The 12,541-nt window shown below is 35.5% G+C and overlaps 1 protein-coding gene across 1 annotated transcript in view; it reads left to right on the top strand.

Annotated features, from left to right (window-relative positions):
- Nucleotides 1-6,182: 6,182 nt before the first annotated feature.
- tox3 (TOX high mobility group box family member 3) overlaps nt 6,183-12,541 on the top strand; it is a 51,953-nt gene continuing 45,594 nt past the window's right edge. The window contains exon 1 of the mRNA XM_044144359.1: nt 6,183-6,980. Coding sequence (XP_044000294.1) covers nt 6,879-6,980 — 102 coding nt within the window. The 5' untranslated portion in view covers nt 6,183-6,878. The remainder of the gene's footprint in view (nt 6,981-12,541) is intronic.

Below are 12,541 nucleotides of genomic sequence, written 5' to 3' on the forward strand. Positions count from 1 at the left end.
TGTTAAAAAATGCCTCTCTCTGTGGTTCAGTTTTATAATAAGTAGAGTTCTGACATGAATTGAGTACATTTAGACATACGAATAATTATCCAGCAAAAGGATCAAATTGTTGGGTACAATTTTATTTATTTTGTTCATATTATAAAAACATATACATACCTTTTTTTTCACACAGAGCATCAGTTTTAAAAAGTAGACATTTAATGCCAGACTCTCTAAACATAAAAAGTACCTTGCAAAAGTATTTATACTCGAACATTTTACTATATTACAACAAACTTCAGTGTATTTTAAATAGGAACACAAAATAATACAAAATTGGAAGAATTTATTTATTTTTTTGATAAAAATCTAAAAGGTGTAATTTGTATTCCCATTCATAAACTTTAACTCTGATACCTCCCATGCTTAACAGTTGTTAAAAGTTTTTACCAAATACGGTGCTGTGCATTGTGGCCAAAAATCTCTTCTTTAGTCTTATCTGTTCAATGGACCTTGTTCTTAAAGTCTTTTGGTGCGACATTGCAAACCTACGTTGCTTTGCCTAATTGTTTTTAGAAAGCAGAAGTTTTTTCTTCACAGTTTTTCCACAGGAATAAATTCACACTGAAAGTCCCCTTACTGGATCTGTAATGTTGGAGTTATATTTCTTGGTTTAAATAATAAATGTAAAACCCCTTAAAAATGTCCATGAAAACTGAGGCACATTAAATACTGGGTAAGAGCAAATGTCAGTCCTTTAATAAGATAGAAAAATATCCTTTTCCAGTATATGGCTAAGAAGCCAAGTACTAATTGGGCTGAATGACGACTGTTAAAATGACTAATGCAGTTGATTATACGTTTATTATAAAGTTTAGTGTGATCATGTGTTCTGTATTTTTGTCCAGTATGTGTACACTGCTCTTCAGAAATCCACACAGACCTAAAAAAGACAATAAAATATTCAGCACTGGATCCATCGAAAACAGATGTTCTTTTTTTTCTGCCTGAAATAATTTATGTATGCAGAACACAGATGATATTACTTTGTATGAAACTGAATAAACCTGGTCTGTTAAACCTATATAGACTGAACTTGCTTCTTAGAAAAAATGCATTTCAAATTTGAAACAAAAGATTTTCAAGGATTCATTTTTGTTCTATGCACTGTTTTATAGATCAAAATCTACAAATGGGGATATAACGGTCACATTTTTTGTTTTGCTTAGATATGTTTGTTATCCATCATCTGTACTGTTGCAATTGTATCAATAATATTTCTAACCAAGTCTGGTAAACTAACAGCCTGCTCATCATGCAGGAGCTTGTATATTTGCTTGCAACCATGTAGATGAATATTGTCAGAGTAAAACCAAAAACATATGGTTTAAATTTACATAATCATATAAAACATGACCACATATTCTGGCACATACAATTAAATAAGCCTTTTCAATTTCCCAGACTCACAAATGTATAAAAAAAATCAACCTTTTGAATAGTGTGCTACTCAGGTAAAGATGTTAAATAATTTTATCTTCATTAATGTTTGCATTACACTGGAATATTCATGTCAAGCTATATGATACATATAAAATATTTTCCAGATTAAACACACCTTTTAAATATTTTTGTTTTCTGTTAGTGCTATTATGGCTTGGTTTTTAGTTAAGATGTTGAATTGTAAGCAGGTGTGGTATTAAAGCAAAAGTTCTGATTATTTCATGTTTAAAGAGTTTTTTCAATATACAATAATATATATATAATACACAATAAGAGTCTTCCTTTCTTCATAATTTAATTCTCTTGGCTGCTTTCAACATTCTTTAAAAGTACATCTATGATAGTAAATTACATTTTTGTAACTTAAAGACAAAAAACCGCCACAGATGGCAGAAATTTGTGAAATTGTCTTGCTGCCAGAATCACACAATATCATGTGAATCGGGGGTGCACAGTAAATAAAGATTATTAGGTTAATTAATTATTTTTGCATTATTACTCTTTTGTATTGCTATATAATTACTCTGTACCGCTTTAATTGAATCTGAGCAGAAGCCAGGAGGAGATAATTTGTTTTCTTGTTGCCGAATGGCTCCAGTGTTTGCAGAGCTGAAAGGAAATGACATATAGCAGAAAAGCATGATTCATCTAGCTGAGACACTGACAGCTAAGTATCAAAAAGGAAATTAATTCTGCTCTCTGGCTGCAGAGCAAAAAGCATTAAGAACAGGAATAAATAAAAGAACCAAGCTGCCTGATTTGGAAACATGTTGAAGCTTATTTATCTGATATGTGATGTGTGGGAGACTGTTTGGGGGTCTTTATATGTCTGTATATGCTGGTGTGAATGAGATTTGATTGGTGGGAGGATCAGTGTGCTGCACGTAAAGACATTGCCTCATTATGCATGCAAGTGCTTTTATCAAGTAGGAACATGATGAAAAATAGTTTGCATATGCATCAATATGTCCATAATTACAGAGCAGATTTCCTGGCAACTCTCATGGATTGTTGACCATCTCTAAGCAAGCACTGGAGAGCGTTCAAACGAGGATTATCTCCTGCAGCGCAGCACAGCAGAGTTTATCACTCTATGTCATTGATTAAGCTTGCATATACCACATGCCAAAATCCTTACCCACTTGTGCAGGGGCTTCACTTTCTCATAAATACCACTTACACACATTCTCTTACAGACAAACATTTGAATTATCTGATTATGTTCAAATATACATAATCACACTGAGCAATGGAAATAGCTCATTGCTCAAACAAGTACAAATCTGAGGCGACAAATTGTGGTTGCTGTGTAATAATTTAATCATGTAAATATTGATCTAAACATGATTGTTTAAAACGAAACATCTTATTTAGATGGCAAGAAGCAAATAAAGAAAAACTGTCATTTGCAGACAGCGATTAGGGGAAACGTGCTTGTGTTCGCTTATGACTTTAGTATTGATTTTTATATTTAATCTGACCTCTTCTATTCCCTTTGAGGTCAAAATGAAATATGTTAATGAGAAAAAACCTATTATGTGATAAGTTGAGGAATAGTAAACATCCAAATTTTGTGTTATGCTCCCTTGAACTGGTTAGAATAGGCCCTTAGGCTAAGCAAAATATGTTCATTATATGTATTATATATAATTCTTAAATAATGAGATTTCACTTTGCTCATTTCTTCACCTATTTTACTTCCTTTCAAAACAAGCTGTTTTAGGGCATCTTGTCACTTTAAATCAAAATAAGCTGCTGTTGGTCACACCCCCAGCTCAATGTTTACACTCTGCACTTTATACATGAAAATGCACTTCAAACATGTGAAAATGGCTGCAGATGCTCAGTTGTACAACAGTACATCTTGTATATCAGAGTCAGACCCAGAAGAAGTGGAGCCTCCTGCACAACCATCAAGGATGGCGTAAAGGATTTCTGAAAAATAAGTCAACAACAAAAGACTGGTCAGCACATACAGCAGAAAAACCAGCTTACCAAATGTGCTGGAACTCCAACAGGTTACACACTGCTAGGCTAGGAGTGGGTTAGTGCCCACTTCTTTTGACTTAATAATCAGAAAGGTTTTGAAAGGCTCCTTTTCCAGACACCAAAAACCATTACCATTGCCAGATAAATGCTGGGTTGTTTTTGAAGCCATTAGATTGATTCAGAAGCAGCAGAGACCCAAACTGAAGCACAACGAAATGCAAAAAGTAAATTTTACATGACAGGTCCCCTTTAACTCCTGTCTTTATTTGCAGCTTTATTGCTGCATAGTTTTGCTTTTTCATATTTTTTTTTGTATACTTATGGCATCCAAGGTTTTTAGCTGCAGGGTGAGAGCGAAACCAGTTTGTTAGATCCATCGCTGAAATTTGCAAGTGGTTCACAGTGTTGACTTCATAGAGAAAAGAATAACGTAGCATAATATATTTAGTGCAATATTTTAAAGTTTATAAATTGCACTTAAATAGTCAAACTGTGCAAAATAATAATTGCTTCCCGGAAACACATTTATCAAGCAAATTACATACTTTCATTGAATGCAAAAATGGTGTCGTACTATTGAAACTGAAAACTGAAACCTTGTTCTACATGATGACTTCATTCCCAGTGTAATTACTACAATAAAAAGCCCTGATTGGTAAAAACTAACCCAGCCAAATATGTCAGCTAAAAACACATCATCTCACACAGAAAGAATATCCAGGCTTCTCTGCTGAAATTCAAGCATTGATTCTTACAGCATTGCACAAAGACAGTGAAGAAGGAGACACAGATGTACACATGGCTCATGGAGCATGTTTTTTATTTTTTTTATTTTTCATAGATTGTTTGGCTTCCAGACTGCTCAAAAACATGTGCATGAAGGTTTCAGCAATGTTTATCCACATTCTTTGGTTATAAATGTAGTAAAAATAATATACAAGACATGATGTTTATGCATTTGTTCTCAAGGATAAAAATAATTAAATGCACAAAAATGACGATGGTCGTACTGTTGCCACAGTCAGAAACTAAATTACCCTGCGACATTGGTGAGGAAATCAGCTAATAAACTTCAACTACTGTGACAAAAAAAAAGACTCAAGAATTTGTTTTGGTTTGTTGTCACAACTAAGCCTTGATACATATACCACAAAGCAAGTTTAGTAAAGTTAAGCTTTCCTCAATTCAGAGTAAACAAGTGGTTATAATGTTTTGTTAGCTCAAGCTTTGTGCTTGATGTTCACATTCACTTGTGTTTCATGCTTCATTTCACAATTTCTCTTTTGAAAACACACTGATCCCAGTGACATTCTTGAAGAAATTGATCATCTCAATACTTCTGTTACATAAATAGTACATATTAATAGAGAGACTAATGTGAGGCGTGTATTAATGCTATTGCTAAATTTGAAGATCTTAGCGTTGAACTTTATATAAAATAAATTGTAAATATACTTCTTTCAATCCATTGTTCATGATTGTCTTTGATGTAAATTCACTCGCTTTTTTTCTTGGACATTAAATCCACAGACATTTAAAAAGAAGAAGGCGAGCAGCCTTTTTCATTTTTGTTTTTTGCAAAAAAACAAAAATGAGGGTACATGGTCAATTTCATTTATGGTTGTGATAGTGACGTGAGTCAAACAGCAGCTTCTCGCTTCGCGCTGTGAAGGGAATGATGCCTATCACAGAGAGATTTCAAGTCGTCTGTGTATTTATCACACTTCTTCTGAGAATCATGCATGTTTAGGGTTGTTATTCGTATTCTAACATGTATTTGATGTTAATCTTGCTTGTAAGAGCATTGACTGAAGACCAATACAGTATAGTGTATGGTATTTCTTACTTTTCAACATACTGTGCACAAACAAAAATAGTTAGAAGTATTCTGAAGTATTATGTATATGAAATATTATACTAGTTAGGTTTTGATATTCTTATTGCAGTAGTTTATTTGCAGTAGACTAGTCATCTGTATGCAGTAGCATGCTTATGATCATATAATCACTCAATGGTTATGTAGGAGCAACTGTGTACAAAATGTTATACATTGTAATATAGACTTAAGACTAATTTTATTGTCATTACTCAAAGAAACATAAGTAAAATTGGCAATGAAATGTCATCGCTTGGCCACCAAACAATATTTTACAATATTGTCAGTACATTGTTAAACGTTTGGGATATTTAAATTATTTTCCAGTATTACATTTGCACTCATATGTTTATCCTCCCTTAAATCTAAGAACAAGGTGCTAGAGTTCAAACTTACTTATAACAGTCCAAATGTGCAGAATAAGCTAAAATATGTGTGCTATGGAAATTAGTGTTAACTGCTCGTTGAAGGAACATCCCGTTTCTCTGTGGAATAGTTTTCTAGTTAATCAATTGGTGCAAATGGACTGGGAGAGTGGGGATTGCAAGTGGTGTGGCTAATCCTACGAAATGAGAAACAGCCTAAATATTTAAATGTTATTAAGTGATAACATTTTGTCATATGTGTAATAACAGTAATCAAATAACTTTAAAAGGGGACACAAAGATGATATAAACTGTAGCAGTAGGCTTCTATGAACAGATGGAGGAAAAAAAAGAGATGTTAATTGTGATTAATTTCCACGCCAACATATAGCATGGACTTAAACACGGTGTTTTCATTGGGAGTGGCTTGGTGTGTTTGGGGAGTGGCTGACTTGTTCGCACATTTGCCTTGTTCATCGGCGGGACAGTCAGGTCAGGCAGAGCTGGGACACAACTTGGATATCCACTGTACTATGTCAGTAATTGCTTCATCTGTGGAGAGCTGCTCGCCTTCTTCTTCTCCAGAACCCAGCGCCCAGCAGAGGAGTTCATGCGGACAACAGACTCCTGTTTCCTTTTCAGCAACTATTTTCTAAGTTATTGGAGCGATAAACTTCTGAGAGGAGAATGAGCCGTATCTGAGTTCGCATCCGGTTTTGACTTAACTTTGCGCGTCTTGGTGCTACTTTGTTGCTGATTTCATTCATTTATCTATCTTTTTCTGCGTCCGAAGGGGAGGGAGAAGGAGGTGGACTCGCGCTCAGTCGCCGGTCTCGTGGCTTCTTTGTATACAGCAGCAGCAGCTGTGTGTAAATGCATATTGGTGCACAGCGTCCGCCGCTCTGCTCCGTGAGCTTCCCGGACTCCGTCCTACCTTCACGCAGGCTTCCTCAGACATGAAGCGACTGAACCAGGTGTAGAAGAGGAGTACGGAAACTTTACCTGTCCCCCTCCCGCCCCCCAGCTGCCGTGGTTGTCCTCCGTCTCTCTGCCGCGCTTTCTCTCCATCCATCCCTCTTGCTCTCTCTATCTATCTGAGCGCTTGGATTGTGAAAACGGCAGAAACAAGCAGGCTACAACTGAGCGCAGCTGCCTCACACGACATGGATGTAAGATTTTATCCGACTGCCGGAGGAAATTCTATCCCCGGAGATCCGTCAAACCTGGATTTCGCCCATTGTTTGGGCTACTACAACTTCAACAAGGTGAGAAATCCCGTTTTTTTTTTTTTTTTTTGTGAGTGTGCGTGTGACCACGTTGGTGCTAAAAAAACCTTCTGTGCATCCCGCTGATTAAAGTGCAGTTAATTTGATTCTTTAGAAGTTGCTCATTGATCACTTCCCTTCCTGTTCTGAAACTTTGTTGCTTGTGGATCGGTGAAGAAAACTGCAGGACAAGTGTAATGACGCAGTGTTACTTTTTTTTTTGTTTGGCCTCATTGCACTACTAAACTCTGACCACAGGGATATGATCCACAGTAATGGGCGCTGTTGCTTTTACGGTTTCATGTTCCTCAACATCAGTGAAGGATCATTGCATCAGCACCTACATTACAGTTACAATGTGATGAAAAGAAGACACTCTGTATCAAGTGTCAAATGAACTGCTCACTTTCGTAACCCCCAGTATGATGCAACTAAATTGCATGGTATAGAAATATCTTTTTGCCCTTCAGCTATTTGCAAAGTGTTTAACTTGATGGTAAGTGTTTAACAGAGTTGTTGTTAATGGGATTTTGCAGACACTGATTTAAATTAACTATATTGAATGGAATCATTGTGAGCAATGTCTTATGCTTTTATCTAACACATTATTTCAGCTGTAGTTTGGTGTGAGGGTTAATACTGTAGAAAACAGTTTTCATATTTTGTTGCAGTTTAATTTTCAGTTATAAGTGTGGAATTGATAAATCCACTTTGAGACAAAGTACATGTCACCTGCCTATAATAAGTTACATATCTATCAGGAAAAAACCCCCCAAAAAACATTAGACAAGAAATTATTCATACCCCTGACAGAAATAGGTGTAAACTAATATTTTTAATTTGAAGTGGTCCAACCAGATTTCTGACCTGACCTCATAACAAACTTTAGAGGCACCAAGAGATGAGGGTGATGATACAGAGGCCTTCCAAACTCCAACACCTGGCTCTCATCCTGAAAGATAAACTCTCAAAATAGCAGTGGAAAAATCAGAAAAAGTTGGACTGCAGTTCTACGAAGGTATTATTGCTGTATTGCCAGTTACAATTTATGTGGTAATTGATTATTTACGAGGCTGTAAATCATTCTTGACATGCCACATCCTTGGAAAATTGAACTGAAACATGTCTGTTTTCTCTTACAAAATTCATAATTCAATGTTTTGTAGAGAGATGCCTGTCTCATTTCCTAGCGTAGATAGATAGATAGATAGATAGATAGATAGATAGATAGATAGATAGATAGATAGATAGATAGATAGATAGATAGATAGATAGATAGATAGATAGATAGATAGATAGATAGATAGATAGATAGATAGATAGATAGATAGATAGATAGAATTAAAAAAGTATTAAAATCTTTACTTTTGCTGTTATGAGAAGCAAAAATTACATACCTGCTCTGTGTGTTTTTTATGAACAATAGTACCTCGCACATCCACCAACACATCCTTTCACAACACACACTCACACACACCCCCACACACACGTCTATGCACTACCCCCAACCCAAATTCAGCCCATTTCGTGCAGCTCTGTTTGCTGCTCAAAACAGTTACCAGGTTTGTCTCACAGTTTCATCAGCTCTTTGTCGTGTGGCCAAGTTGTCATTTGTGCCCAGTTTCATCATGTCTTCATCACCCCTGAAAAACTTTTAACCACATTTCTTTGTATTGGTATGCATTTTTAACCCCTGCTTGTAAATTTCTTGAGAATAGAGTTTTTATTTTCCATCTGTATCTGTAATTGGCCACCATGCAAAAGGAGCAAGGGTGGTGGGAAGGTGCTTATCCAGTATCTTTACACAGTTACATTGGAGAAAAAGGAAGGAAGAGTTCAAAGCATGTGTTCATGGTAATTACATTGCCTTTCCACACTCAGACAAATAAGCCCTTCTGCATGCATCATTCAATTTATATGAATCAGTTTGCTGAAAGATAGCACAAGGCAAAGCGGTTTGTCATCCAAAACTGAACATTACTTCTTTAATCTACTTAAAAGCTGTCACAGCACTAGTTTTTATTTTTTTTGCAAACAAGAGAACTTTAGTTTTTACAGTTTTGATTTGAAAACAGGCACAACTCTCTTAAAATTCAGGCTCAAGAAATGTTCAGTTTTAATGGCAGCAGAGACAGAAGGGCCCAGAGGCACTTTGAAACATCAGAGATTCTTTTAAATTTACAGAAAAATCCAGCCCGAATGGCACAAACTTAATTAGGTGCTGCAGTCATGACTAATGAAGCTGCTGTTTTTTTTGGCACAGAGATGAAGGGGAAACAGAGGTACTAGAGGGAAACATGTCACATCTTTACTCAGCTTATTAATGCTCACATAATAAATTGAAAAGGCAAAATATTATAGAGTTAAATGTAGGAATGAAATACAAAACTTTGGGTTTTCCTTGAAGCTTGTGAAATGTACTGGGTTTGGTTGGAAGGAAGGATTTTCATAAGACAGTCCATTTCTATTGAACTACCATATGTATATATATATATATATATATATATATATATATATATATATATACACATATATACAATGTGTGTATCATATATATACACATATATACAATGTGTGTATCATATATATACACACACATATATATATATGATACACACATTATATATGTGTGTAGGGTGTGTGTGTGTGTGTGTGTGTGTGTGTGTGTTTTTAAACCTTCGGCTCTGCTTTTGTCTTAGTTGTTTTCCTAAAGATGTTGTTTGTACAAGGCTGCTGAAGTTTTGCGGTTTATCCAACAAACTTCTCTGTCAGTGAAAGACAAAGAGTTGGTTGGGTTCGGCTGGTTTTTCTTTAGAGTAAAATGATGCTGACTTTACTGCTTTCATGAAAGAGGCTCGGTGTTATTCTCAATTTTATGGCCATCTGGTTGTTTTTTCAAGGTTTTAATAATGTTTCAAATACAGTATCCATTTATTGCTGAGCTTTCATTAGCTCCAGGCGCCAAGAAATTACCAACAGATGTTTATATAAACTTTTCACCTGGACTGGTCCACACTTCTGAGGTTGATTTGCAAAATGAGTGCCAGCACTACAAGGACAAAGTAATTACTTTTTTCACTGAACTGACCAAGCTTGTTTTAATAACTTTATTGCAGAAGAATATAGACAAAAAGCTTGACAAACAGCTTAATAGTTTTCATGTAGCTGCCGATTTTTTCACACCCATTGAACTTTTTTACATTTTGTCAATTTGTTGAACTTTATTGTTATTCTGTGAAAGACCAAAATAGCATGGGGCATACATGTGATGTGGAAGACATAGGTTAGTTTGGGAAGCTTTTTATAAATAGAAAACATTTGACCCACCAGTCTGATACCTGAAAATAAAATCCAGTGCTTCAAGAAGTCATATAATTAGCAAATAGTCCTATGTGTAGTACTACTATAAATACAGAGGTTTTGTGAAGATGTGTTAGAGAATAGGAAAGTGGTTTGCCTCAAGCCATGCAGGAGACTCAGCTAGCATGTGAAAGAAGGAGCTATGATTAGCTGGGAACTGGAACTTCACACACGTTTTTTATTCATGAAAGTTTCCTTTCATCAATAAAGTTCATGAAACTTTATTCATGAACTTTTGGAGTTCAAGCCGACTCCAAAAGGCTTGAAGTCGTGAGCAGAGGTTCATTTTCCAACACTAAACATAAAGTCCGAGCTACAATGGAACGGTGCACAGAAAGCATATTTATGAGTCAGAGTGGTCCAGTCAAAGTCCAGACCTCAATATAATCAAGAATCTATCTGTCATAAAAATTGCTGTTGATAGACAATCTTGCAAAGAAAAATGGGGAAAAAGTTAAGTCCTATAAGTCAATATACAAAGCTGGAAAAGACACAGACAGGTATAATTGTAGGATAAAATGTTTTAATAAATCTTGAGTCAGGGGGCCTGTTTTTACAGAATTTGATTTAGGAAAAGGTTAGTTAATTACAATTACATAACATACTTCAAATTGTTTGTAAAAATTATTTTCCATCCAGGTCCCTCTGGTCTGCTAAACATAAAACCAAAAACATACATGTTTGTGATTGTAACAAAATGTGGAAAGGTTAAAGGGAAATAGATACTTTTGCTAGGCACTGTCTCCATCCTTTGGAGTTCTGTAATATTATTTTTGGTGTGCAGTGTTATCAAGATCCGTGCCAATAAAATAATAAAAAATACTTGTAATTTTTTCTCTAGAATTACATGTAACTCCAGTTAACATTCTTAAGTTTTTACCCAACTCCATATTTGAACTAAGTCTTAATTTATAGCAATTTGCAACTTCACATTTAAGCAGATCCCTTTTATTTCATAGTCTTTATTAGAATGGCAGATGCTATGTCATGAGGATCCGCCATTCCCCTATAGTATGTACATAAGGATTAAGCATTTTGTGTACAATTACTACGAGTTGGAACAAAGGTGTAATTTCCACTAATCACAAATAAATCCTTTAAGGTATGCTGCATGGTTATAGCTGTGGAAAACAAAGAAAAAAAAAGAAGACCTTCTGACTAATTAATTTAAACTGCAAACCTGCAGTAAGGTGTAAAAAATGTTGCTCCTCAGTAATGTGAGTTTCTTTCCGTCTACATCTTGCTTATTTGTTATTATTTTAATATGGAAAATAAATTTTTTTATTTTTTTTCAAAACAAGGGATCAACATTTTCTTACTACTTAGCACATTCTTTGTAGACTGGCTGTTTTTGTTACTTGGCTGCTTAAAATTAATTTGAATGCTTTTGCTGCAAACAGATACAGCAGTTGCTCCTTTGACAACGTAGCAGGTCAAGTTGTGTTGCTGTAGTGCTAAACCACACAAGCTGTCACAATTAGTAACCACAGCCATTAACCTAGGTAAACAAATAAAGAAAAGTTAACTTTGACTTGATAATAAGAAGTTTTTTTTCCAGAAATGTTCCTCTTTTAGTATACTTGTTCAACTTCCTTTTAGCCAAATGTAGATAATGTTCTTTTGTTAATTTATTTATAATGTACTTTGCATTTTATTGCTCACTCACATATGCTATGAAAAACGAGCTGTGCTTTAAAAAGACACGATGCATTTATCAAAGGAAGTTACTTAGTTTGTAAAATATACTGTCTTTAGAACAGTGGACATTATTTACAGACCTATAAGTATACAAGGGTACAATTGTATACAAGGGTATAGAGTTTAAGTAGGGAGGTTGGGAGGGGTTTTAGTAGGAAGCTGAGTTACTGTACTTCACAACAGCAAAGCTTTGGGTTAAAACCTCTAGGGCTTTTTTTTGTTTTGCTGTCCTTTCTGCTTCTGGAACAGGGAAAGGGTTAATCCTTTGCTCGACCAGGGGCCACGTTCATCTTTCCATGTACACAGCTGGTCCCATTTCATTACACACATTCTAAACATATCCAAACACAATGTTTAAGTGTGTGTTTGCGTGTTTGTGTGCTGACGAGGTGGAGGGGTGTAACCTTAGAGCAGGGGTGGGCAACTCCAAGCCTTGAGGGCCGGTCTCCTGCAACTTTTACATGCATCTCTACTTCACCACACCTGAGTCAAATAATGAGGTC

Source organism: Gambusia affinis, linkage group LG02, assembly GCF_019740435.1.
Source record: "Gambusia affinis linkage group LG02, SWU_Gaff_1.0, whole genome shotgun sequence".
NCBI lineage: Eukaryota > Metazoa > Chordata > Actinopteri > Cyprinodontiformes > Poeciliidae > Gambusia > Gambusia affinis.